The sequence below is a fragment of the Halictus rubicundus genome, chromosome 14 (genome assembly GCF_050948215.1).
Source record: "Halictus rubicundus isolate RS-2024b chromosome 14, iyHalRubi1_principal, whole genome shotgun sequence".
Taxonomy (NCBI): domain Eukaryota; kingdom Metazoa; phylum Arthropoda; class Insecta; order Hymenoptera; family Halictidae; genus Halictus; species Halictus rubicundus.
In genome coordinates this window covers 4,212,087-4,239,777 of record NC_135162.1, presented here as the reverse complement: position 1 = coordinate 4,239,777, position 27,691 = coordinate 4,212,087, and the positions used below count along the sequence as shown (strand labels likewise).

General features: G+C 42.2%; 1 protein-coding gene, 1 long non-coding RNA gene and 1 pseudogene across 3 annotated transcripts in view; 2 read left to right on the top strand and 1 right to left on the bottom strand.

Moving 5' to 3' along the window:
- The first annotated feature begins 48 nt into the window (after positions 1 to 48).
- On the top strand, positions 49 to 19,455 carry LOC143360910 (fatty acid synthase-like). Its single transcript, XM_076800103.1, has 9 exons — positions 49 to 190; positions 10,511 to 10,717; positions 10,821 to 11,174; positions 11,303 to 14,460; positions 14,552 to 15,011; positions 15,107 to 16,960; positions 17,103 to 18,025; positions 18,119 to 18,352; positions 18,446 to 19,455. The coding sequence occupies exons 2-9, from the start codon at positions 10,612 to 10,614 to the stop codon at positions 18,545 to 18,547; spliced, it is 7,191 nt and encodes a 2,396-aa protein (XP_076656218.1). The 5' UTR covers positions 49 to 190; positions 10,511 to 10,611; the 3' UTR covers positions 18,548 to 19,455.
- LOC143360911 (fatty acid synthase-like) overlaps positions 58 to 27,691 on the top strand; it is a 41,598-nt pseudogene continuing 13,964 nt past the window's right edge. Inside the window, exon 1 of the transcript XR_013083370.1 lies at positions 58 to 190. The product of XR_013083370.1 is annotated as a fatty acid synthase-like (transcript). The remainder of the gene's footprint in view (positions 191 to 27,691) is intronic.
- LOC143360939 (uncharacterized) lies at positions 26,788 to 27,134 on the bottom strand. The gene is made up of 2 exons (XR_013083382.1): positions 27,083 to 27,134; positions 26,788 to 27,000 (listed from the first exon to the last, which is right to left on the bottom strand). It is a non-coding gene; the product is annotated as an uncharacterized LOC143360939 (long non-coding RNA).

Here is a 27,691-nt window from a genome sequence, read left to right as displayed (position 1 = left end):
TCCTTAGTCAGTAATAATTGAATACATTCCATTGTTCCTCCAGCGCACGAGAGTATAGGTCGATCGGTTTGGATCCACCCTTTTCGTTGTAGACATATTACATTGTGTACAACCGTCGACGCAGTATTTCCCGGTGACAAGGGAGGACACTGAATTCGAATCGTTTATCAGGATTGTATCCACGTGTAAGGTGAGTCATTCGACAATATTTTATGCTTGTAGATGATTCACCGTTCTTTGGATGTACAAATTATCGAGAAAAACACAAAGAAGAGTGTATAGACGAATCGGCGGTGACCGTTAGAAGCGACGTTGTCGTACGAACGTATTTAAATCGTTTTTGGTTTTTATTTTCTCTGTTAATATTCATATATAACTTATTTCGATGAAAAGGACGCATTATTAAAATTTACGATGGTCGAGCCTCGAACGATATGAGACGACTGTTTCGAAATTCCACGTATCGTGCAGCGTCAACATAACTTTTATCGCGGTTGAATTACTTCACGGAAAAACATTTCCAACGATTGCATTGCGTTGATAGTGGTTTATGCGGATGAAATTTTCACGCGTTGTTCTTCTTCTTATTATTATTATCATCATTACTAGCACCTGCCTTATTTTTACCATTCGCTAGGAATTATCGCGAGATTACGATTCTAGGTAGACAATAACATTTGCAACCGAATCGGCCACGTGAAAGTTTGTTCAGGAAATGTACAAGCAATTTAGTCCGATGTCAGTTCGCAATAACGGGCACAGGTAGCCCAGGTAGAGTAACTGTTCCGATTTCTCACGAGAATACGCCACGCACTATACATCGGCAACGGCAACGAGTCGCGAAGAATAAACTTCATTTCGCAAATTTATTGTGTATGTACTTATGTATATCCGCGAGCCGTGCGCGTGCAATCTTTGAAAACGTATTACGTCTGACTCGTGCAAACTTTTACTACTGCGTCACATACTCGGCACGTTGATCATCACCGCAGTGATTTATTTACGTTGCAATCAGACTCGGACACGGTTAATTATTCTTCAATACTTTATAAGATGTGATTTTTGAGATGTAAAAAACGAACACGGTTCACTCGAAGCCAAGTCGGATGAATCGAGATCATTCTTATTCGGTGCATTTACCGTGTACTTTTACATTATAATATTATAATCTCTATACTATTATTATTATTATTATTATATTTAGTACAAACCTTCCAATGTACACCATGCTTGCCAGGAGTAAAGGATGTAGGGAAAGATATTAGAATTATTAATTACTTGCTTTGATATTTTGGCGCGATTATTTACCGAGTACCGTAAGAAATAGAAGAAAGTGTAGGTCAAAACAAACGCGCAAACGTTATTGTCGTCGTAGAATTTGAATAGACTGTGTTCCAGTTCGTTCTTGAATATCAAAAATGATTGGTTCCCTGGTTGCTGGTTACAGGCGATTGTTATCGACCGTGCTAGAACTGTACAGGTTAAATAATTCACTTTGCAGGTGCTTCGGACGTAGCGAAGGTGAAGACTGTTTAATCTCTATTAACATTTCAAGTTGAAGGACTGCTATATGCTAGGTACAGTTCGTACGGCGTTTTATCTGTTTAGAAAATGTCGTCGCGGAACACCTCGTCCGACAATGAGTCACGCCATGATTTTATCGTCCTATGGTTGACCATGTGTTTCTAAACTGTGAACCGAATCGAATACCGAATAGCGGATCAAAATAAATGGCGAAACGTCGAGAATTGGAGACGTTTCTAGAATATTGAACTTGTCTTCTTCTTCTCTTGATAAACTTTCTTTTCTTTAAAATAATATTTTCCTATAAACATCGTCCGGTGGCATCTGTCTCGAATTGTAGAATTTTGGTCACGTACAATGGTTCCTCCTGCACGTGCTCGTGTGTAAAATTTCGATTCGCATTATCGTTCGATCTCCCACGATTTTGGTTCGGTGCGCATGTATCTACGTTGCCCCGCCACGTGATCGACTCGTGAACCCGAGCAGTGATCTGAGTGGCTAGGTTTTTTCTCTTGCCATATATATATTTTTTTTTCGTCGAGAGATGGAATAATTCGACGCACGGGCATTAAACGAACGATACCGCCGCGCCGCCGACGACTACGACGATAAATTTGATACCTTCTACGCGAAGGTTAGCCACGTGGATTATGATTAAAAGATTATATCACACGCTTTCTTCGTTGCTATTACATACGTCGATCGTGCGAAAAGTGGCTTCTTTTTCGAGGAATTGCGTAATCGAACTCGTGCTACGCCGACGAAAATCGATGGACCATGCTCACCTCGTAGGAGCGTAATGTATTCGGCCCCCGGTGTATGCCTAATGATCAACAAATTCGTGCACCTGATATTGAAATTAACTGTCGTGTTTGCTGTACTTTGTACCTGCTAATGTTTTCGTTTAATTCGAGTTCAATAAAATTAGCACGAATCGCCGTTATATATATTTATGTTCATCGGGGGATAAATCGGTTCGAAAAGTTTTTATTCGGTTTTGAAAAGCGGAAATTAGTTGGGAGATTATTAATCCTTAGCACTCGAATGGCAACTGCAAGGCGCCAGTAAAAATTGCTGTATCGTTATTCAAAATATTTTTTACACTATTAAACTTGTTTGTATTTAGTAATTTACTAAACACTTCAGCATTGTACGAGTAAATTGCACCATTTTCATATGTGTAAAAAAAAATATGTAGAAGAGAAATATTCTAGGTCGGAAGAAATGTTTCGTTTTGGAGTTAAAATAGCTTCGAGTGCAAAGGGTTAATCCCACGTGCGTAGAAAGAACGTGATCCGTTCTTCCGAAGGTTGAAGCGTCGCGGCAGAGAAGAAGATGTAGCACTTTCGTTATCTAATTTCCGTGTCAGAAGTTAGCAGTCGGCAGATCCCTTTATCGTGCGTCCTCGGAGCCGTGTGTTAAATTCGAGGAATCGGCCGGTTTAACGGAACCGCGTGTCGTCGTCGTTTCAGATAAACTTCGTGTTATATTTCAAGGCTACCCATGTTTACCTCTATATCGTGACGGCTTCGCTCGTGGCATGCCCGTCTTAAACATGGTGGGCCAGAGAGAGAGAGAGAGAGAGAGAGAGAGAGAGAGAGAGAGAGAGAGAAAGGAAGAAAGAAAGAAAGAGTTCAAGTATGTTTCTGATCGGCACAATTTTCCACTTTATTCCTAATACGCACACAATAGGCAGCGTCCGTTGTTATTCGGTCGTATTACATAGTACCGTAAATAAGGTATACATAATAAGCATGATAAGATAAATAATTTGAACGAACTCCAACGTATAATATACGTAACTAATAAATATGCCGTAATTCATTTCCATATCATTAATCTATTATCGAAACATTATTCAAATAGTATTTGCAGGAAGATTTCCTAATTATTTGTCTGGTGCTCTTATCGCGCGATTATTTTTCGTGGAATATTATGCAGCCATGTCAAGAGCCCTTATCGAAAGTATCGTGACTTTTGGTAATCAAAACTTAGAAGTTTTAAAGGTCTTTAGTGTAGAAACGGGAGGGGGGAATAACTCGACAAGAATTCAAAGAGTAAAGTCCCTTGAATTGGTAAGAATGAGTGGAAAAAATTCAAGCGAACTTGTCTAACAAACTAGAAATAGCAAACTTTTAGCATGCTTGCCTTTTAAGTCTAGTGTCCTCGTTAAGTAATCTAGTATAAATAAGTTTCACAAGTAGCATTAGTTTGAAAGCTATGTTGAGGCTAAAAAGGAACATTTTTTGTTGCTACTATTCCTGCGAGTTTGAGCTCAAAAGGACAGAGAGGACACCTTCGAATATGTATGTGTATGTAGGGTGTTTGAAAGATTGAAATGTTGTTTATTTTATGCATACGTGTACTGGACTAGTTATAAAACTACGAGTTTGTTGGTATTAGTTTTAATAACAGTTATACTTCACTGTTTTGCAATTTATCGAACTATTTAGTAAACTGCTATCGATAAACGTATGTCTGAAACTTGTCGGTGTTCCAATTGATTTATAATGTTTAAGTCGGTAGGTCTGGGTTAGGATGATCGTAAAATAGGCATAAACTGATACATATATGCTATAGGAACTATTTTTGTTCAGTCCAATCGTATCCAGTAAAAAATTATTTAGCACAGTTATGACGTGTCTGTTACATACTTATACTATGTAATGAATATGCAGGCTGAACGTTTCTTTCTATGTTACCACGGCTACTACCGCATGCGCGCGTTATGTCACCGATTCTCAATTTACATAAACAAATTCTGTTGTTTCCTCTAGATAGTGGCGTGGTATAGAACGTCGGTATCGTGCATCGCCTAATTAGTCGTTTGACGCACAGCATATGAATTTATTAATTTCGTCTGAAAAGAAATATTCGCGAAGGAAACCATAGGATCGCCGGGAAATCGCGTATGTATGTACATACGTGTATTGTGTATAATGGCGAGAAACGTGCACGGCAGAATTGTTTAACGTAATTTGCGATCAATTGCTATCATAATTAATGTCAAGTGGATAAATTCGTTGACGAACAGATATCTCGTTACGTCATCTAAGATTCGAATTTTTTAATTTCGCAATGATTAAAACGATCTCGCGAGAGACATCGTCGTGCGTCGTCTATCAGTATCACGCGATGATCGCGCCACTGTCCGTGAACTTTCCTCTCGCCTCGGCAGACAGAAAAAAAAAGAAGAAGGAAGCCTCAAATTTTGAGATACGATCATAATTAAGCGACGACGATAACAGATTAGGAAAAATTTGAGATTCGTTTCATTAATCGATGCTAATGTATTCGTTACAATGTATTATTGATAGGAGTTTAACGATTTCGCACTATTCTAGGGTCAGATGGGTCACGTATCGGATGTTCTTCTATTATACTTTAATTTATACGTATCACCGCTAGAAAAACGCAAATTCTTCGGATTATTCAGCAAGTATAGTTTTTGCTTAACATTCAGATTTCTTTGACGTCCGGACTCCGCACGAACCGGGGCAACAACTGGATCGCGCCACCATCGTGCGTCGCTTATGTATACTTCTGCCTACCGAAAGAGTTTCAAAGAATTATATAACACGAAATTCTGATTCACCCCAACGGCGGGTTTAACGGAAACCGGACTAAGCGGCCGCGTGGGGCCCCCTTTCGTTTTTGTTAATAAGTTTACGGGAGAGTTTTCTTGCAACTTCTATTTCTAACTTGAGTTTGTCACCAATAACACACAGTATTACAAAATACTTCTGAACAGCACCACACGCCATAATCTTCCAAATATTTTACAGACGTAGCACGTCTCCACGACTAGCAGTCACCAATAACAGACAGTATTACGAAATACTTCTGAACAGCGCCGTAACTTGAGTTTGGGGGCCCCAACATTTTTACCGCTTGGTACCTCCACTTGAATTGAGCCACCACCGATTCACCCAAAGCCTTTCACTTTTTATTTGCTCGAACGATTCCATCGCGTTCTCTAGCGCGAGACAACGGTTACGCGTGCATCTCTTTAGGGTGCGTATTCATTTGAGAGTAAAACTGTCGCGAGTTACTTCCGAGAGTCGAATTCGTCAGTGTTTTATTTTGCACGAAACGAATAGCACTCTTCAATAGCACTCGCAAAGAATACATGTACTGTCGGTGTACAAAAATTGGACCAAACGGCTTGAATTTTTTGAGACGTTAGAAGGATTAATTTACGAAGAAATGCATACATAATTTTTTTTTTAAATGCTATTGGTCGTAATTGCGAAGAAAAAAGTAGAGGTCACGATTTTTTAAGTATTTTTGAAAGGTGCCTTTTGTTTGAACAAGGTTGCTATGAAATATAATTGATTGAAAATAGCGAAAATGGTAAGAAACTGCGATTTAAACTCTAACCTCAAAAATTTTTACATCTTACAGTAGCCATAGTTTTTTTTATGCGTCAACCGATTTCAATGAAACTTTGTGCATGTATGTAATTTACTTGGATCTATAAAAGGGACCTCTTAAATTTTCATTATACACGCAGATAAAAAATTTGAAAAGACAGATAAAAAAATTATTTATGCATTACTTAGTAAATTAATCCTTCTAATATCTCCAAAAAATTCACGCCGTTTGGTCCAATTTTAAAAAAGACTGTACATACATAAGAAATAACGAATGTTTAGATATAATATAACCAGCTATTATTAAAACTGAAATGGGAATGAATGAAAATTGTACGTATACGAACTATAAACGATCCGGTGCATAATCTACCACTATAGTAGTGAAATTGGTTCAAGTGAAATTGTCGATAGACGGACTAAATTTATTCCTCGCTCAATAAATCTTCCAGTCAACGAAAGAAATTTTCTTATTCTCGTTTTTACGATAGAACTTGTGCTAATTCGAGTTGGCATTCGACGTATCGCCTTACATACTCATTATTGAGCGGTGTCAAACATGTTTCTTATTTTCAAGTACAGCGTTTACTAATTATTCGAACCTCTGAAAATGGATGAAAAGATGCGTAATTGTGCTTGGTTTACTTTCGATCAAATCCATTCGTCTTGCATCGGTTAATTTCAAAGTTCCGTGGAACACGAGCCTGTGTCAATCGCATGCTCCACTATCGAAAAACATTATCGTTTTCTTTTTATCCGCATATGCGCGAATAAAATTGTTTGCTTAAAATCGTATCTCTAGTTTCAGCATGCTATTTTACGTTTGATAAAGGCGTTTCGTTGGCAGAGTTGATTGAACACTTTCCTTCGCAAACTGTATCGTCATTTCATATTTTCAGATTAATCAATCATAAAAATGTTATCTTAGGTCAATTACATAACATTTCGTAATATTAATCGGTCTCGTTAACCAAATTAAATTAGCATTACAGCTTTAATCACCGCACACGGTCTGGATAGATCCCACTCGAAGAGATATCTCAATAAATTTCATACTACATACTATTATGTACCCCAGCTAATATTTTATTTGAAATTAATTCACTGGACATTCCGAAGATCTACTCGAATCTGTCGACCTGCCGATTGGTTGATATCGATAACCCTGCTGGTAGTACAGTTGTCTAATGATCCACCTTATTGTAATATGAAATACGTAATATGAAAATTAGTGGCTGTAATAATGCGACGGTACGGCGGCAGAACACAGAAGCCAAAGGGCGAATACGTGTGCTGTCGTTACACAATCGTCATTTGACGTTCTTCGAAACATAATGATTGCCCGCGAAACCGAGACAAAAAACGTTGACGAATGTGGTTATACAGCCGCAGGACAGGAAAAATTTTCCCGCGCGGCCAACGTGCACGCCAAGAAAATCATAATCGAATTCACTTTGTACGACAGAGCCGGTTCAATTGAAATCGCTCAATCAGTCGAGAAGAGAAGGCAGTTGCTGCCGGTAATCTAATACAATTACCGGGATATTTAAGGAGGCTAAATGGCCGCGGTAAGCACCGCGCGTCGTCCAATACAGTCTTTACTCGATATATGTCCGAAATATCTAGCCGATAAAAGTCCCACAACTTTCCCCACTGCCGCGGGGTATTTTCCGTGAGGGGCCAAGAAGCTTCTTTATCCTTCTCCACGTTCGGCAGTGTATCAGAGGATAGCATCTTCTAGCCGATATACAGGGTGTTTCGTTTGTCCGAAAACGGAAATATCTCTTAACGCACTGAAGTTACGAAAAAAATTTGTGTACGAAAATTTTTCGGCATGAAGGGAACAATCATATGGTGTAATTTTTTCAGAACTCGAATGGTGCGGGGGGAGGGGGATGGGAATTATATTTATGAATTATAATTTTTGTTTTTTTATTTCGGTAACTTAAGAAGCTCAAGGAGACACAAGAAGGTCGATCTTTGTCTACAGCGTCTAGCTAATTACCGGCAACGAGATGCTCCCATTGCCTACTTAAGAAGTTACAAATTTATAATATAATTTCTAATGTTTTGTGACAGTAAATAACATAATATGATATGTCATTGACTTCGTCTCGGAAAATGCTATCGTGCTATGACAAAAAAAATATATGATTCCATTTTAAGAAATTAATTTGATTTAAAATCGCCCACCCCACCCACTACCATTTGAGTTCTGAACAAAAAATTTCATCATGTGATTGTTCCCTTCATACCGAACAATTTTGGTAAACAAATTTTCAGATAAACGAAACACCCTGTATATCCCTGGGTAGACCCGTGTCGTATACATATATAAGAGAAATTTGTAATCTTTTTTTCTTGAATTTTTGAGCCGATTAACCCCGACGTGCATCGCGCAGTGTCGGTGCGGTGGACAAAGTCAATTCTCGTCGTCACTTCCTAGTCGAATTTATCTTTCAGCGATTTTTCCTGTGCCTTATCTGTTTGTCTAACGATTAGACCGCGGGTTTTATGCATTCGCTGCGGCATATGCGTACATCGCAGTCGCGATAGACGCTAAAAAACTTCGCTTCAACGCGAATTCGCTTCATCGCCTAATTGCTTGCTATATTGAGAAGCAGAAAAACGATTGGAAAACTGACTAATCTGTATTTGCATTGCATAGATACCTACACGTACAACGGATAACGTAAAAGTATAGCAAACAGCTGAATTAGTCTTGCATGGTCGTATAAAACTCGTCCACAATCCACTTAGTTTGCATCTATAGAATATACGATATACAGTCTTTACTCGATATATGCCCCAAATATCTAGCCAGCAAAAGTCCCAGAACTATCCCCACTGCAGCGGGATATGCCCCGCGAGAGGCCAAGAAGCTTCGCTGTCCTTTTCTACGTTCGGCAGTGTATCAAAGAATAGTATATTCTACCCGATATATTATGTTCTTACGTACATCCGCGTTGTGGACATATATGGACTAAACACTGTATATGTATATATATAGGGTGTCTCATTTAACTCGACTATCTAAAATATCTCGCTTATTTTTTATGATAGAAGAAACTTTCAATTGGTTCAGAGGGGAAAATATTATGATAGACAAAAAAATTTGTTCGAGGTTATATTTTTTGAGATTTCAAGGTCATCGAAGTTTTTTTAAATGGAATTATATATTTTTATTATCGCTATATGATAGCCGAGGTCAAGACGAATCCAACGACCTGTAATTATTATGACCTTCGCGTGACCTTGAGTACGAAAAATTCCTATGTTATCACTAGACGGCGCATGTTTACGCAAAATGAAAATTTCCTATCTGAATTGCAACAAACTGGAATGAAATAGAAATTAATTTTCTTTCTAAATATGTTTAATAGATTGGAAATAATGTAACAGTATTTTTAAAATCTTCTAATGTTTTTACCGTTTCAAATTACACCTACTCATTTTTGTCATAAATGCATAAAATCGGCAGTCTAGTTATCATCAACGATTCCACACTATACATTTACACTCCATGAACGCTGGTGTACAACTTGTCAAAGCCATTTCGGGTTTTCAGTGTACGAATAATGCATATTATGTATCTTCAGTTGTTCATGGTCACAAAAAATAGCTTCGTCAGTAAAGACGTCATAAAAGAAATATTCATGTCCTTGTATTTGCAGCAATGTCCATGTACAAAAAGCAACACGATTCTGAAAGTCGTTGCCACGAAGCTCCTGATGTAAGGAAATATGGTATGGATGAAATTTATGACGTTGCAATATTCGGCACACACTTGCTTTGGAAATGCCTAAAGAACGTCCACCTGTTCGACAACTTGTAGTAGGATCAATATCGACTGTAGCCAATACAAAAGTTTCGGCATCTTCTGCAGTAGCAGGCTTTGATCGTTTTCTTTTCAGTGATTTAATACTCCCTGTTTTACAAAACAATTGAACTATGCGGTCAAAACTATGTCGAGAAGGATGATTTCTCTCAGGGTATCTTTCTGCGTACAGTTGAAATGCTTGTACTCAGTTACTTTTAGCCTCACCATAATCTAAAATCATTTCTATCTTTTCTGCATCAGTGTACACCATCGTTTCAGAGAAGTAACATTATCTTTCACAATCGAATAAATCCCGATGAATTTCTTAAACGTACTGATTAGAGTTACCGAAACGAGAAGAATTTGTATCAGTTTTTACAATTTATTGTAAGCGTGCTTACAGTCATTAGTCAAGGTTCAAGAACATTTCTTGAAACCCTAGGGGGTTCATGTCATCGTTATTTCACTATTTACATTAAGTGTCCTACTTTTATGAATTTCTCGTACTCAAGGTCACGTGAATGTCATAATATTACACGTATGTGGATTCGTCTTGACCTCGGCTATCATATACCTATAACAAAAATATATCACTCCATTTAAAAAAACATCGATGACTTAGAGATCTAAAAAAATATAACCTTAAACAAATTTTTTGCCTGTCATAATATTTTCCCGTCTGAACCAACTAATGTTTTCCTCTAAAAGTTTGTATGCATGTGTGTATGTGTAGAACCGTCGGTGGAACCGTCTACATAAGGCAATAACTAAACGTGGAAACTATTATTTTCAGCTTACTGTCCACTAAGCTTCCACGTTCGATATTCTCCGCGAGAACGGGTAAATTAAAAGGAGATTGCAGCAACGAGAGAGAGAGAGAGATTCTCAGTGAAAATGCCGGCCCAATTTGAGAGCGCGAACAGCCCCATCGCCAGGGAGCCAGTGATCAACGGTAGCACACAATACCTTCAAGATGACATTGTCATCAGTGGTTTCTCAGGTAACGAAGAATTTCTTACGTAGGTCCGATATGTATTATATATACCTATACCACACATGTATTATAGTATCCGCGAATCTAACGCGTTTGTCGTTTTCTCCAGGTCGTTTCCCGGAGTCGGACAATGTAGACGAGTTGAAGAAGAATTTATTCGAGGGTGTCGACATGATCACGGACGACGAACGTCGATGGCCAGCCGGTATCTACGGTTTACCAAAGAGAACCGGCAAATTGAAGGACATTCAACACTTCGACGCCACTTTTTTCGGTGTTCACGCGAAACAAGCTCATTTGATGGACCCACAGCTTCGGATACTCCTGGAGGCAACGTACGAGGCCATAGTCGATGCTGGCATTAATCCACAAGAGATTAGAGGATCGAAGACTGGTGTGTTCGTCGGTGTTTCTACCTCAGAGTCGAACGAGATGTGGACGAAGAATCCGGAAGAGATTAATGGTACGGAATGTGTCTATTTTCTTTCGGGCATGGGCTCCTCGTTGAAATTGGAAAGCGAATTTTCTTTCGGCGGTATGCATGTACATACGTGCGTAAATACGTACTTACTTCGAAATCGATTTTCACAGGCTACGGATTGACCGGATGCTGCAGAGCCATGTTCCCCAACAGGGTATCGTTCGCTTTCGACTTCAATGGGCCAAGTTACGCGATAGACACAGCTTGCTCGTCGTCGCTGTACGGTATGCACCAGGCGATCAGCGCGATGCGTTCGGGAGAGTGCGACGCGGCTATCGTTGCTGGCTGCAACCTTTTGCTGAAGCCCACCTCGTCGCTCGAGTTCCATAGATTGAGCATGTTGTCGGTGGACGGCTCGTGCAAAGCGTTCGACGCCGCAGGTAACGGCTACGTCAGATCCGAGACAATCGGTGTCCTGTTCCTACAAAAGTCGAAGGACGCGCGCAGAGTCTACGCCACCGTGATACACTCGAAAACGAACACGGACGGCAACAAAGTCGAGGGCATCACATATCCGAACGGGCAGATGCAGCAAAAAATGATGCGCGAAGTCTACGCGGAGGCTGGAATCAATCCAACAGATGTTGTCTACATGGAAGCCCACGGAACCGGCACCAAGGTCGGCGACCCGCAAGAGATCAACTCTATCGGAAACTTGTTCTGCAAAGGCAGGAAAACTCCTCTTCTTCTTGGCTCGGTCAAGTCGAACTTGGGTCACGCGGAACCGGCCAGTGGAATGTGTTCTATGGCGAAACTGTTGATCGCTATGGAAGCAGGAGTGATACCAGGCAATCTTCACTTTAAGAATCCGAACAAGGATATACCGTCTCTACACGACGGCAGCATACAGGTCGTCGATAAGAATATGCCATGGAAGGGTGGCCTAGTCGCCGTAAACTCGTTCGGTTTTGGCGGAGCCAACGCGCACATACTTCTTCGTAGCAATCCGAAACCAAAACTGTCGCCAGTCTTAGATAGTAAAATACCCAAGTTGGTCGCTGTATCCGGCCGCACAGAGGAAGCTGTACAGGTTCTTCTAGACAAAGCCAAAGAACACGAGAAGGACGACGAGTTCATCGCTCTTCTTCACGACACGTACGCGTTGAACATACCCGGTCACCTTTACCGGGGCTATTCCGTGCTGGGAACGGCCGGAGCCGAAGAAACTAGTCAAATCAGTACCTCGGAGAAACGTCCTATTTGGTTCGTGTTCTCTGGTATGGGCTCTCAGTGGGCTGGCATGGGCAAGGATTTGCTCTGCATCGAACCGTTCAAGCGAAGCTTGCAACGTTGCGCCGACGCCTTGAAACCCGAAGGTGTTGATCTGATGAACATCATTCTGAACTCGACACCCGAATCCTTCGTTGAGAATGTCGTTCACTGCTTCATATCGATCGCAGCTATTCAAGTCGCCCTCGTAGACCTTCTGGCGTACTTGGGCATTCATCCGGACGGTATCGTTGGACATTCGGTCGGTGAGCTGGGATGCGCTTACGCCGACGGTACTTTCACGCCGGAACAAACCATTTTGGCCGCGTACTGGCGTGGAAGATCTATTCTGGACTCGAAACTGTCGCCCGGAGCTATGGCGGCCGTAGGGTTAAGTTGGGAGGAGGTTAAAAAACGATGCCCGCCGAACGTGTATCCAGCTTGCAACAACTCCGAAGATTCTACAACGATTTCCGGTGCGGTCGATGCTATTAAGAAATTCGCCGAGGAGCTGAAGAAGGAGGATATCTTCGTACGAGTGGTAGAGAGCAGCGGCGTCGCGTTCCACAGCAAGTACATAGCCCCGGCTGGCCAGAATTTGCGCTCCGCTTTAGAGAGGATCATACCGAATCCAAAACCGCGTACCTCCAGGTGGATCTCCACGTCCATACCCACTGCAGCTTGGGACAATCCATTGGCGCAGCTCAGCTCGGCAGCCTACCATGTGAACAACTTGCTGTCGCCTGTACTGTTCAAGCAAGGGCTTTCTTACGTGCCTGAAAACGCGATCACCATCGAGATTGCTCCGCACTGTTTGATGCAGGCGGTTCTGCGTAGATCGTTGTCAAAGAGTGTGACGAACATAGGATTGCACAAACGGGATCACAAGAACAACTTGCTTTTCCTGCTCGAAAACTTAGGAAAATTGCACATGGCTGGCGCACAGGTAAAGATCTCAAAACTGTACCCACCCATCAGCTATCCGGTCGGCCGTGGTACGCCGATGATCAGCTCTATGGTTAAATGGGACCACTCCACCGAATGGGCGGTAGCCGATTTCTGCAAGAGCGACAATCTCTCCGGAGAGAGCGTGATCGAGTTTGACCTGTCCAAAGAATCGGACGCGTACATAGCTGGTCATACGATCGACGGAAGAATTCTTTTCCCGGCTACCGGTTACTTGGTACTCGTCTGGAGAACCTACGCGAAGCTGCGCAACGTCGACTTCGAGAAACTGCCGGTTGTGTTCGAACATGTAAAATTCCTGCGCGCTACAATCATGCCTAAAGAAGGCCCGATTAAATTCTTTGTCAATATATTCATGGGAACCAATGAATTTGAGATTTGTGAGAACGGCGCGGTGGCGGTGACAGGAAAGATATCTGTACCGGAGAACACGGAGAAAATGATGCTGAATCTTCCGACACCAGTCGTACGAAACGATCCCGAACTGTTGGAGCTGAACACCAAAGACGTGTACAAGGAGCTCCGTTTGCGAGGATACGAATATACCGGGGAGTTCCAGGGTATCGAATCCGCCAACAATCGCGGTGGCAATGGAAAACTTCTCTGGACCAATTGGATCTCCTTCATGGACACCATGCTTCAGATTACCATTCTACAAAAGGATACCAGATCCTTGCATTTACCAACTCGTATACAGTATGTTGCTATCAATCCCGTTGCTCATATGGAACAAGTGAACGACTTGGGGGAAGACCAGGCTCTTCCAGTATATTGTTACAAGAATATCGATGTCGTCAAATCCGGCGGTATCGAAATCAGAAAGATGAAAGCATCCTTGGCCCCGAGAAGGCAGCAATCTCAAATCCCTCCCAAGTACGAGAAATACACGTTTGTACCCTACGTTAACCCCAAGCCTACGGTGGAAGACCCTGAGAAGGCTAAAGTGAATGCCCTTACCATCTTGTTGCAAATTGTCCGTGAAAACTTGGCAGCATTGAAATTGAAAGCCGTAGAAGTAGCCGGCGATCGTCCCATAGATGCTCTCTTCGCAACCACTGTGTTGGACATCTTGTACAGCGAACCCAGTGTTACTGTAAGTAATTATTATTGTTATTCATATTATTATCATTATTAGGACCGTATACATACAATGAACAGTCTCTTACAAATGATTTCTGCTTCAGATTGATTACCAGGTCGCTGCAACCAGTAGCGTCGAGCAATATGCCAGCTTGAATGCGCAAAACGTAAAAGTTGTACAAAAGGATCTGAACAAGACACCTGTGGGCCAAGACTTACACTTCGTCGTAGCTACGAACGTACTGTCGAAGAATACCGCCGAGGCTGTACTGAACAATCTGTCTGACAGTCTGAGGAGTGGTGGCTATGCTCTGCTTGAAGAATCCGGTTTGAATAATTTGGATAGCTCGAAGAAAACCGCCAATCTGATAATCGTAGGGAAACAAGTAGCGCACGGAAAGTCTTACGTTTTACTCAAGAAGCCTGAAAAGTTGGCGGAGCCGATGATCGTCCAAATAACAGAGAAGAACTTCCAGTGGGTAGAGAATCTTAAGGCGGCGCTGAAGAAAGCTGCGACGGAGAAACAAGAGATTCTTGTAGTCAATCAAGGCGACGAACTGCTCGGTAAGTATTCGAACCTACCTGTTAGAATGGGACCATAAGTTCGTATCATCATGGGCAGAATTTCTGTATGACGAATATTATTCTCCATAATTCAGGCATGATTGGGCTTATGAACTGCGTCCGCCGCGAGGAAGGCGGCACCAACGTGCGTTACGTGTTCATCCAAGACAAGAACGCACCCAAGTTCAGTCTCAAGGATAAACTCTACGCCGAGCAACTGAGCAAGCAATTGATGGCCAATGTCTTGAAAGGAGGAAACTGGGGAAGCTTCCGGCATTTGCTCTTGGACCAGCAAACAGGAGCTTCGTCCCTCCAGGTTGAACACGCGTACATCAATGCTCTGTACAGGGGTGACCTGAGCAGTTTGCGATGGATCGAGAGTCCTCTGAGTTACTACGAACCGGAAAAGTCCTTGGGAGTGGAACTCTTCCACGTATACTACGCTCCGTTGAACTTCCGAGATGTGATGTTAGCCACTGGAAAGCTACCACCCGATGCTCTGCCTGGAAACTTGGCTAGCCAAGATTGTATCTTGGGTCTTGAATTCTCCGGACGTAACTCAAAGGGTGAACGAGTTATGGCGATGGTACCTGCACGCGGTCTGGCGACCACCGTAGTAGCCGATTCTGGATTCTCATGGATCGTACCTAAAAAATGGTCTCTGGAGGAAGCTTCGACGATCCCGGTAGCCTACGCGACTAGTTACTACGCCTTGTTCGTTCGAGGTGGCCTGAAACGCGGCGAAAGCGTTCTGATTCACGCTGGCAGTGGTGGTGTTGGTCAAGCCAGTATTTCCATAGCTTTGCACGCAGGCTGCACAGTGTTCACAACGGTCGGTACACCGGAGAAGCGACAGTTCTTAAAGAAAATGTTCCCTCAGTTGACCGATAGGAACATCGGCAATTCCCGAGACACCAGCTTCGAACAACTGATAATGAACGAGACGAACGGTCGTGGTGTGGACGTGGTGCTAAATTCGTTGGCCGAAGAGAAGCTGCAAGCCAGCGTCAGGTGTCTCGCCGATGGTGGTCGGTTCCTCGAAATTGGAAAATACGATCTATCGAACGACGCGCCTTTGGGAATGTCGTTGTTCTTGAAGAACACCGCCTTCCATGGAATATTGTTGGACGCCATTTGCGAGATCGACGGCCCTGAAAGGAAGGAAGTGGTCAGACTCGTCAAAGAGGGTATCGACAACGGAGCTGTTCGCCCGCTGCCAGCTACTGTCTTCTCGGAGCAGCAGATCGAACAGTCGTTCCGGTTCATGGCCACAGGCAAACACATTGGTAAAGTTGTGTTGAAGATTCGCGAAGAAGAGAAGGAGACCGTGGTACCGCACCCAACGCCAAAGATCGTAGCAGCCATTCCGCGCACGTACATGAACCCAGACAAGTCTTACATCCTGGTCGGAGGTCTCGGAGGATTCGGTGCAGAGCTCGCCGAATGGATGATCAAGCGAGGCGCCAAACATTTGGTATTGACATCCAGGTCCGGTATCCGAAACGGCTTCCAGTCCCTGTGCGTTCGTCGTTGGCGCGAATCCGGCGTGAACGTTGCAATCTCGACGGTGGACGCGACAACGATGGCCGGAGCAAAGAAGCTGATCGAAGATAGCAACAAGATGGCTCCTGTCGGTGGTATATTCAACTTGGCGGCTGTTCTAGTCGACAACGTGCTCGAATACCTTGAAGAGAACGATTTCGCCAAGGTAGCAGCGCCTAAAGTCTCTGCCACGAAATGTCTGGACGCGGTGTCGCGAGAGTTGTGTTCCTTGCTGGACTATTTTGTTGTCTTCTCCTCCGTTTCGTGCGGCAGAGGTAACATTGGTCAAACGAATTATGGTCTTGCAAACTCTGCCATGGAGAGAATCATCGAGCAGAGACAAGCGAACGGTCTGCCTGGCCTTGCTATTCAGTGGGGAGCTATTGGAGATGTTGGATTGATTTTAGGTAAATTGATCCTTGTTTTTCAAAACTTTAGCAGCGTATGAAATAGTACGATCGAGAGGGAGGTGGGGTGGTGGTGGTATATCTTTCTCTTAATTCGGACCTGCTCGGAATATATTTTTTCATGTTTGGCTTTCTTTTTTAGATTCTGTTGGTGGCGGCAACGACACAGAAATCGGTGGCACTATGCCACAGCGTATTGGAAGCTGTCTGGAAACCATGGACGTCTTTCTACAGCAACCCCATCCTGTCCTGGCCTCCATGTGCGTAGCGGACCAACGTAAGAGTCAGGACACAACCAACAAAGTCAGCATCGTTCAGGCGATAGCTAATATCTTGGGTATCAAGAAACTGGAAAGCATTAACTACTCTGTCACTCTGGCCGATCTCGGAATGGACTCTCTCATGGGAACAGAAATCAAACAGACGTTAGAAAGAAATTACGATGTAGTACTGTCCGCACAGGATATCCGTAACCTGACGTTCGAGAAGTTGAAGTCATTCGACTCTGGAGCGGTTGAAGTAGAAGCTAACGAACCGGAAGCCGAGGAAGAAGATGGAGCACAATTCCTGTTCCAGGCGGATGGCGCTGAAATAATTCCTACGGAATCCCTTGTCCAACTGAAGACAAAGGGTACGAAGGGGGCACCTCTATTCTTCGTTCACGCGATCGAGGGAATGGTCGGTTCTCTGAAGGGTATAGCTAGCGAACTGAATCGCCCTGCTTGGGGCTTCCAATGTGTTCAAAATGCACCGTTGAGTACCATAACGGAACTAGCCACGTTCTACATAAAGGAAATGAAGAAAGTTCAGAAGAAAGGACCGTATCATATAGTGGGCTATTCATTTGGTGCTTGTGTCGCCTTTGATATGGCTCTTCAGTTGGAAACCGCCGGTGAGAAGGTAATTTTAACTCTTCTGGACGGATCGCCTGAATTCGTTAGGTTACATTGCATTGCAATTGGAAAACATGCAAGTGAATCGAAAGCGGACATCGTTGAGGACAACTGTCGGAAGACTTTGTCGTTCTTCATTAAGCAGTTCAACGAGAAGATCCGTTTTATCGAGGTAACGTATTTCTGTCTCTTTACTTTTTGTTGGTATTTTATTTCGACAGTTGTTACGATTTATTCTGTATTTTTGTAATTTTATTTTCCGCAGGCTTACAATATTTTGAAGGATACACCTGATGACGAGATATTGGATAAAATGGTAGAAACAATAAATAACAAAGACTTGAAAAAGGAGGAGTTGAAGATTGCTGGTATGTTGTTCCACAAAAAGCTGCAGGCAGCTTATTATTATGTGCCAACGGTTAAATTCAACGGAGACATCATGTTAATAAGAATTCAAGACAGCTTTATCCATTTGAAGAAGGATTACGGTCTATCAGAGGTAATGGTTGCGTCTGAATAATGAATAAATTATAATCAAGCTGCAAAACAGGAAATTTAACAGAAATTTATTCTCTCAATCGCATATTTACAGATTTGTCAAAAGGAAGTGCAAATCCAAGAATTACCTGGAAACCACAGAAGCATCCTGACAGGAAGTAACGGCAAAGAAATAGCAAAGATGCTGCAAACGTAAACTTAGTCTACTTAAGATAGACATGTCTATGTCTACTCTATATATAAAACACACATCGAAGAATCGAGGAACACACGATCTTTGCCAGTTTCGTATAAATAAGTTGTAGAAAGTATCAATGTACAATAATATTGATAGAGCTCATCTTACAACTTAATTATTAATATTTAATAATTCTTAGATATTCTGTGTAAAGTTCCTTTTGTACAAATGTTTTTCCCTTGAGGTTTCCACCCGCATTGTTCATTCATCATTCACATTAATTTATAAACTGAACTTCTATGACAGCAAAATAACTTTAGTGGTACTCTCTTTTTGTTCATTTGTAATATTTGCCAGGTAGTACGAACGGGTATTACTATAATTATTTAATGGATTTTAAGTATAAATATTTAAGTACCTTTAAGCACTATAGATCTTTATAATGGTTCCTGGTGGACAAGTTACCATTGTTTAGACCTATGGAATATATATATAATTATATATATATATATATATATATACATATGTATATACATACATATGTATGTGTCATCGTTCCATTTTGCATTAAGATATGACATTTCATAACTAGATCTCTGGGAATCCATGACATTTTTAAACAATAGAAATATGTGCAACTAATAAACAAAAATTTTACAGAAAGAACGAGTGATGTTTGAGAGATCTTATCAATATTTCTAATCCTACTGTACATTCCACACGGCGTTGTTGCATACTTAATGCTTCGTTGAAGGCAAACGTTCATAATACTTTTTCATTAGCAGCAATAAGTTTATTGAATTAAAGTTTGTAAATGTTTCCAGCTATTTTGATTGTCATTGAATATATGCAATCTGCACTTGTTATATGTTACATCTGACCTTGTATTATATTAATAAGTAAATAAAGAGCATCAAATAAACTGAGCTTTTGTTCATTTTACTTTAGCATTTATCGATATCTTATCGATCCAATTAAAGAGTGTAGGAATATGTTAAACTCCTACGTCTCTGGTGTGACGTATCGGGTGAAATGATTCGACACCGATTTCACTAAAATACTTAATTTTATTTCGACGTCTCTATTCTGAAACTACAATTCAATATTCGATGTCTTGTCAACTTACTCGCTCGCGACTCTCGCTCTACTGACAAAGCATCTGTTACGTCCCGCGGCTCGCGTTTGGTTTTCTTCCCTCCCCCCTTTTGGAATCGCGAGATTTACCGCGGATCAAGACGCTAATTACCCGACTTCGGTCCACGCGGCGCGTACGTCCGTCGTATGACTCGGGATTCGCGATATAATGGCAAGTCCGGCACTTATCAGCGCTGCCCTATCGTCTCGCTGCTGCCGTTGACAGGGAGTTAGTTTATGGCCTTGGTCACACCGCTGGCGTTCACCTTCGCGTACAGCTTCTTCCTCGGGTCGCGGGCAGGTATTCGGGTGACGTTGTGGATGACTGGTGAAAGGGTGATTGGCACCAGATCGTAACGTGGGCCAGTAGGGATGACCTGTGTGCGTGTACGCACAGGGACCCTGACTTCCTTTCGTGACTGTGGCTGCTGCTGCTGGGCAGGAGCTGGAGCTGGACCGGCGACGACTCGTATTCTCGCGGAACACACGGTTTCGCGGATTATACGCGGAGCGGAATAGATGCCGACGTACGGACTGAAGTGATAGTTGGACACGTCGGATTCGTACTCGCGAGCTAACCGCTTTAATTGATATTTCCGTCCGGCGCGGCGCGGCATGAAGAGCTTTTAGAACAACCACGAATTTACGATGCACTGTCTATTCATTCGGGAATCTTCCGTTATCGTGCCGAGACTGCCTGGTGGGCTCAGACACACGCTAAGGGAAAGATTCAGTCTTATTTCGCGAGAAATTCCGTTCTTGCGCCGAGACAGCCTGGTGGGCTCAGACACGCAATCAGGGAACTTATTGATGATATTTTAATTATTATGTCACGATGCTCTTCACTTCGCGTAGAACCGGAATGGGAATAATAAACACTGAGTTTAATAATAATACTTGTTTAATACGTGAAAAGGATAATACAAAGGTATAAGCAAACTAAAGATATAATTAATACGCGTGATACTGGTTAATGATATAAGCGGTAAAATACAATATGGAAGTAGTAGAAACTATAAGACGCTTGATATAGTAACGCTTTGGAACGAAATTGCAAGATGTGAGCGCGACTGACCGGCGATCAAGCGCGAGCTTGCCTTTTTCTAGGGGCTACACGGACCTTCTTCGCTCGGGGTCCGTGTGGGGCGAGTGTGACGCAACCGGGTATCAAGGTGGGGTTCGCTAGTACCTCATGACGTACTGTCGAGCGTCTTGGCGCGCTCGCGGATGGAAATGATGGGGAAGTAATAACTTATAATTAACTTATTTTCTACCTTAACCTATGATGCGTCGCGGGTGACGCCATCAACAACACGTCGGTCGTCCCTCCCATGCGTCCCTTTTATCCAAGGCCCACTTTCATTCTTCCTCTCTCGCACTCTCATTCTCACTCTGTCAGTCTCGCATTCATTCGGAAAACTGAATTAGTCACGCGCGCCCTGCGCTTGGCGCCCCAAAACACTCCACTCCTGTCACTGAGACCCAAACACTCTTCTTTTACAACTCGGTCCAGACAGACTCCCTTTCACGCTGGACCCAAACACGTTGGCGTCATGATGTCGCATCTGTCACGGCCCGATAAGACCAAGACAACAACCCTCGCAACACGTCACCAGGCCCAAGTTCACGACTGATTCAGCACCCGACAACTTTGAACCATTAAACAGTCCCAAACCTTTGTACCCCAAATAAGATTACCCATTAATATATAAGACCCCAAACCCGTGTACCCGGCAGTCGACGATCACCTCTGCTACGGCACGTCTCGCCGATCGAACTTTCAAAATAAAAAGCAAGTTCGAATTCCCGAAATCTTCAAGTATTCAATCGCGAAAGTGAAATGCGGCGTTCCTTCGCGAAACCAGCCATTTCACCGTAACACATCCACAGTTATTCTAAACAATCGCATTCATGACCTTACATCCCTCCTTTCATGCTAAACCCATACATGTTGGCGCCACGATGTCGCGTCCACAGTTATCCTAAACAATCACTCTAACATAGTCGCATTCATAACCATACATCTTTCCTCTCAAGTGTCACGGTCACTAATGGTCCTAACCATTCTGAGTCTAACTCGTTACTCTTATGGTCATTGTGAATCCATACCTTATCATTTACATTAAATAAGCTCTGCAACCTTATTTTCCTATCTTGATTTCTTTTATTTCTAGCTTTATTTTTTCCTATCGTTTTCTTTGCGGATTCTAGATACTCTGCATGTTTCTTGCTCCATAATTCAAAGAGTTCATTCTGCGTGAGCGTACTCGTAGCAGATATCGCGCTTGGCAAATTCGCTTTTCTACCAAAAGTTAGTTCAAAGGGTGTATGACCTGTTCCTTCATGGACTGTCGTATTGTAACCGAAACATATAAGTTTTAATACTTCGTCCCATTCTTTCTGTCTCTCTTTAATACAAGTTCTAATAAAATCTTTAGCCGTAGCGTGAGTTCTTTCAAGGGATCCATTGCTCTGAGGATGAAAGCTAGTTGTTTTGCTATGTTTAATTTGGAATGCTTCTTCAAATCCCTGCATCAGGTTTGAGATAAAATTTGAACCTTGGTCTGTCAATATTTGCTTGGGTGCCGAAAAGGTGTAAATAAAATGTTCGATTAATTTGTCAATAATGGATTCTGCACGTTGATCTTTCATCGGAATAAGGATTAGGTATTTGGTCAGTTGATCTTGGATGGACAAAACGAATTGGTTACCCTTAGAGGTTATCGGTAGTGGTCCAAAGATATCCATTGCAATTTTGTCGTTCGGAAATTCAGGAGTGTTCGGGATACATGCCTCTTCTCGGTGCCTAATTTGATTGAGTTTTTCTTTTTGACAATAAACGCATTTACTTATAAATTCTTTCACGTCCTTCTCCAAGTTTTCCCAAAAATACTTTGATTTAATTCTAGCTATCGTCTTATTTTCTCCAAAGTGTTGAGCGGAATTACCGTTATGATTTTCTTTTAATATTTCTAATTTTCTCTCTGGCGTGATCTCTATTACTGGTTCTGTGGCTAAGACATAAAGTTTTCTCGGGTCTCGTGATGCTATGAATCTAATTATTTTCCTGATCATTTCAATTTGTCTAATATTAAAGTGTTGTCGGGTGGCTCCTATCTTTTGGTGTTTTCCTAATATTATTTTTAAAGCTTGAAGAGCTTCTCTGTCTCTGTCGGGTACCGTATTTAGTTGAAAGTATTGTCTTCGGTTAGGTGTCTCTTCGAAATTATCAGGGGTCTCTTGGTACAATAGGTATTCGTCATATTCGAAAATGTCGTCTAAGTCCGATAAGTCGTTGCTCACTGCCGTATCTGTATCGCTATCGTTTGCGTTATTGTCTGTAGTATCTGGATGTTCGTTTCCCTGATCTGTTTCTATTATCTCGTTTGCTAAGTCTGCGAGTTGGTCTCCCGTCATCTCTCCTAGGGTTATGTGTACTCGTGATAGTGCGTCCGCGGCGGTATTGTCTTTTCCTTTGTGATATTCTATGTCATAGTCATACTCTTCTAATCTAAGTCGCCATCTGATTAGTCTGGATGAGGTGTCTTTTACATTATGAAGCCATTTAAGTGCCTGATGATCTGTCCTAATTTTGAATTTTCTGCCTAATAGGTATTGTCTTAATCTTTGAACGCCCCATTCTATTGCTAGTCATTCTTTTTCTGTCGTAGTGTAATGTTTTTCTGCCGGATTTAGAGTTCTGGATACGTAACAACATGGGTGTCCGTCTTGAGATAATATAGCTCCTAGTCCTTCGTTCGATGCGTCTGTCGTTAGTGTAAATTCTTTGTTGAAGTCTGGGCATTTAAGAATCGGTTCTTCGCATAATTTTAGTTTCAACGTGTCAAAAGAGATTTGCTGTTTGTCTGTCCAATGGAATGGAATGTCCTTTTTTGTTAGGTCTGTCAGTGGTTTAGCTATCTTGGCAAAGTTTCTAATAAATTTACGATAGTAACCTGCTAGCCCTAGAAATTGCTTTATTTCTGTCGGGTTCTTGGGTTGTCTAAATTCCTTTACTGATTTGATTTTATTGGGATTTGGTTTTACTCCGTCCTTCGATATAACGTGTCCTAAGTATTCCAATTCCGGTTTTAAGAATTCACATTTGTCTGGTTGCAATTTTAGTCTTAGTTCAGAAAGTCTATGTAGTACGATCGCTAAATTTTTGTTATGTTTTTGAATCGTTTGTCCGAATATTATGACGTCATCTAAATATACAAAGCAATGTTTTCCTATCAATCCGTTTAATGCTCTATCCATCATTCTTTGAAACGTAGCTGGTGCGTTCTTTAGTCCGAATGGCATTCTATTGTAATGGAAGTGTCCTTTGGGAGTTGAAAAAGCTGTATATTTTTTTGAGTCTTTGTCCATTGGAATTTGGTGAAAGCCTGACGATAAATCTAATGCCGAGAAAAATTTCGAGTTTCCTAAGTGCGAAAGGATTGATTCCACATCGGGGATGGGATACGCGTCTTGATCTGTAAGTTCGTTCAATTTTCTAAAATCTATTACTATTCTCCATTTTCTCTTTCCTGAGGCATCTGCCTTTTTGGGTACTACCCATACTGGTGCGTTATAAGGGGAATCTGAATGTGTAATTATGTCTTTATCCAACATTTCTGAGACCTGTCTTTTAATTTCTTCGCGATGGCACTCTGGAGGTCTATACGATTTTATATTGACGGGTTTCTCTGTTTTTAATTCTATTTTATGTGACGTGAGTTGGGTGCATGGGAGTGGATCGGTTTCTAATGCAAAGGCGTCAGCGTATGAAAGGATTATTTTCTCTACCGAGTCTCTATATGAAAGATCAATGTGTTTGGTTCTTAATTTCTGCATTAATAATTGCATTCTGTCTAATTTGGAAGATTCATCTAATTCAATTTGGTTTGATTCAATTTCTCTCTCACCTGTGTTGATGAAGCAAACCTGGTTTCTTTGGTGGTCAATGAAAGTTTCCTTGATAGTACTCTCGCCTGGTTGTAATTTGATGTCGGATCTTAGAGGTATGCGTGTCTCACCTAAAAACAGATAATCGTTAGTGATCTTATATTTATATTTCTGTAGGAAGGGTAAACCCATGATTCCGTCTTCAGGGATGGGGAAGGAAGGAATCGGGAACTATTTGGAATATATGATCTTGTTTTAGTGCTTGGAACTGCGTGCTGGATTTGGATTCGTGTTTGTCGTTGCCCATTAGTATATTTTGGATCTTATTCTCCCTGGGATGTTCGGGTAATATATTACTATTTTTTATGCGGTTGATTCCTGCTCCGGTGTCCAGTAGGAATCTTGTTGGTCTTCTGAGTCCTTGGAATCCTCCGAGTATATATTGTAGTCTCCCTGGTATGCTGCATATTCTCCTAATGCGGGGAAGTCCGCTTGTTCCGCTGGCGTCTCGTCGATGGTGTAGTTGACTCTTGGTGGGATTTTGCCGCGAGGGGCTGACCGAAAATTTTGTGTAGTTAGCTGTGGTGTGTCCGTTTTGTCCGTATTTGAAGCATTTAGGGTTGGCGAGTCTAGGCATCGTTGCAAGTGGATTCGGTCTGGGATGTTGCGGGAACATCTGTCGTTGCGATGGTCTTCTCGAGTCTCGAAGCCAATTCTCCATGTCTCTAGCTAAAGTTTGAGCTTTTTCTAGCGTCTGGGGTTGCGATGGGACGACTAGAGCTCCTAATTCTCGTTTCAAGTTGGTTACGTATGTAGCGATGGCCGCGTCTTCTTCTTCGTCGATGGCAATCTTCCTTACCGCTGGGTTGTTGTGCTTATACTGGATGGCGTATTTCAATTCGTTCAAGGATTGTCTGAATCTCAGATTGAAACTCATTACGCTCTCCATTTGTCCTTGTCGCGTGTTTTGCAGCTTATTTCTGCTGGTATTGACGGTATTGGGCGAGGTGACGTATGTCCTGAGGGCCTCGTAGAGCTGTTCGTAGGTGTCTATACGTAAGTATCGGATGGCTCGCTCTGCTTGATCCGTGATTTTCTCCGCAATTACGAGTTTCAGAAGCATATGCTTGTCTCGACATACGGATCTGGCGTACCTGACATCACTTATGAAGTCTTCTACTCCTAGGTCGTCTCTTCCTTTCAGCGTTCGGATAGTACGAATGGCGTTTGACGCCGTTTGTCCAATTGTTGCATTGGAAGTTGCAGTTATTTCGGGTTCATCATCTTCCGAGTTGCTCCCTGATGAATGTTCCCCGCGTCTTCCTGAGGAGTTTCTTTGGCCTCTGTTCCGAGATGCGCTGTCGTTGGTCATAGTAGCGGTGATGTTCATTAACTTGGATAATTCTATAATTTCTTTCTGTCGGTTTTCGTTTTCTTTAGCAGTAGTTTTGCTTAAAGAGGTAACCGCGGATTGTAATTCTTTCATTGAATTGAGAATTCCATTGAGTATCTCTTCGCTTACCATTACGGTTCCGTTTGGTTTAGCCATTTTCTTGGTTAACGTAGGGGAACTGTTCGATTCTATTCTCGATAACTTAAGATGTCGTACTGACCTTGGTTCGTCGATACCGATGTATTGCTTCGGAAGGGCTCTCGTAGTCCGTCTTCGTGGTCAAACAGCCGTGGTTGGTTGCCGTTGAAGATTTTCTTCCAGCAGATGAACCGGTATCCTGGCAGGATCGCCAAAATGTTACGGTGAAATGGCTGGTTTCGCGAAGGAACGCCGTATTTCACTTTCGCGATTGAATACTTGAAGATTTCGGGAATTCGAACTTGCTTTTTATTTTGAAAGTTCGATCGGCGAGACGTGCCGTAGCAGAGGTGATCGTCGACTGCCGGGTACACGGGTTTGGGGTCTTATATATTAATGGGTAATCTTATTTGGGGTACAAAGGTTTGGGACTGTTTAATGGTTCAAAGTTGTCGGGTGCTGAATCAGTCGTGAACTTGGGACTGGTGACGTGTTGCGAGAGTTGTTGTCTTGGTCTTATCGGGCCGTGACACTAACATAGTCGCATTCATAACCATACATCTTTCCTCTCAAGCAGGACCCAAACACGCTGGCGCCACGATGTCGCGTCCACAGTTATTCTAAACAATCTTCTTGACTTGGTTACACTCACATCTCTACAAGAGTAACAAGAATTAAGAGTAACAAGCATTCGAGAACACAATTATTTCTTAGAAATAAAATTTTATTGAAAAAGATGTGCATTCTCAATTTGAAAAACATGTTTTGTTTTCTTGTTTCTGGCGATAGCTCGGATCAGAAATTGCAACACTTGGATCACACGTGAACGACACTGTTAGTGCATATCGAGTTTCAGATTGAACCTCTTCAACCGCATGTAAATTTTCACTACCTGAAGTAAACATCGACACTCTGCCTGTAAAATGAATTTTTTTACTAGAATTATTTTCCTTCTTAAATATATGTACGTAATATTTTTTATTACATTAATTATTTACCTTTCCGTGGTTCCACCGTTGTGTTAACATTATCTTTGTCTATGTACATGAACGATTTGTATGTTTCCTACGGTAAAAATTATACGAACGAATCAAATATTAGATGTGGGTGCCAATACACGTCGTGTATGGTCTTTGCAGATACATTAGTCATTCGTGAGAAGAATGTAGGCATTGTTGCGTGTGCTGTCGTTACACAATCGTCTTTTGACGTTGTTCGAAACATAATGATTGCCCACGAAATCGAGACAAAAAACGTTGACGAACACGGTTATACAGCCGCAGATAAGTGTCGGACAGGAAAAATTTTCCCGCGCGGCCGACGTGCACGCCAAGAAAATCATAACCGAATTCACATTGTACGACAGAGCCGGTTCAATTGAAATCGCTCAATCAGTCGAGAAGAGAAGGCAGTTGCTGCCGATAATCTAATACAATTACCGGGATATTTAAGGAGGCTAAATGGCCGCGGTAAGCGCCGCGCGTCGTCCAATACAGTCTTTACTCGATATATGTCCGAAATATCTAGCCGATAAAAGTCCCACAACTTTCCCCACTGCCGCGGGGTATTTTCCGTGAGGGGCCGTGAAGCTTCTTTATCCTTCTCCA

Excerpts from the sequence above, each read along its gene's own strand:
- LOC143360910 (XM_076800103.1), top strand. The coding sequence starts at position 10,612 with ATGCCGGCCCAATTTGAGAGCGCGAACAGCCCCATCGCCAGGGAGCCA. Across the intron at positions 11,175-11,302 it reads GAATCCGGAAGAGATTAATG|GCTACGGATTGACCGGATGC; the intron begins GTACGGAATGTG and ends CGATTTTCACAG. Across the intron at positions 15,012-15,106 it reads TCAAGGCGACGAACTGCTCG|GCATGATTGGGCTTATGAAC; the intron begins GTAAGTATTCGA and ends TCCATAATTCAG.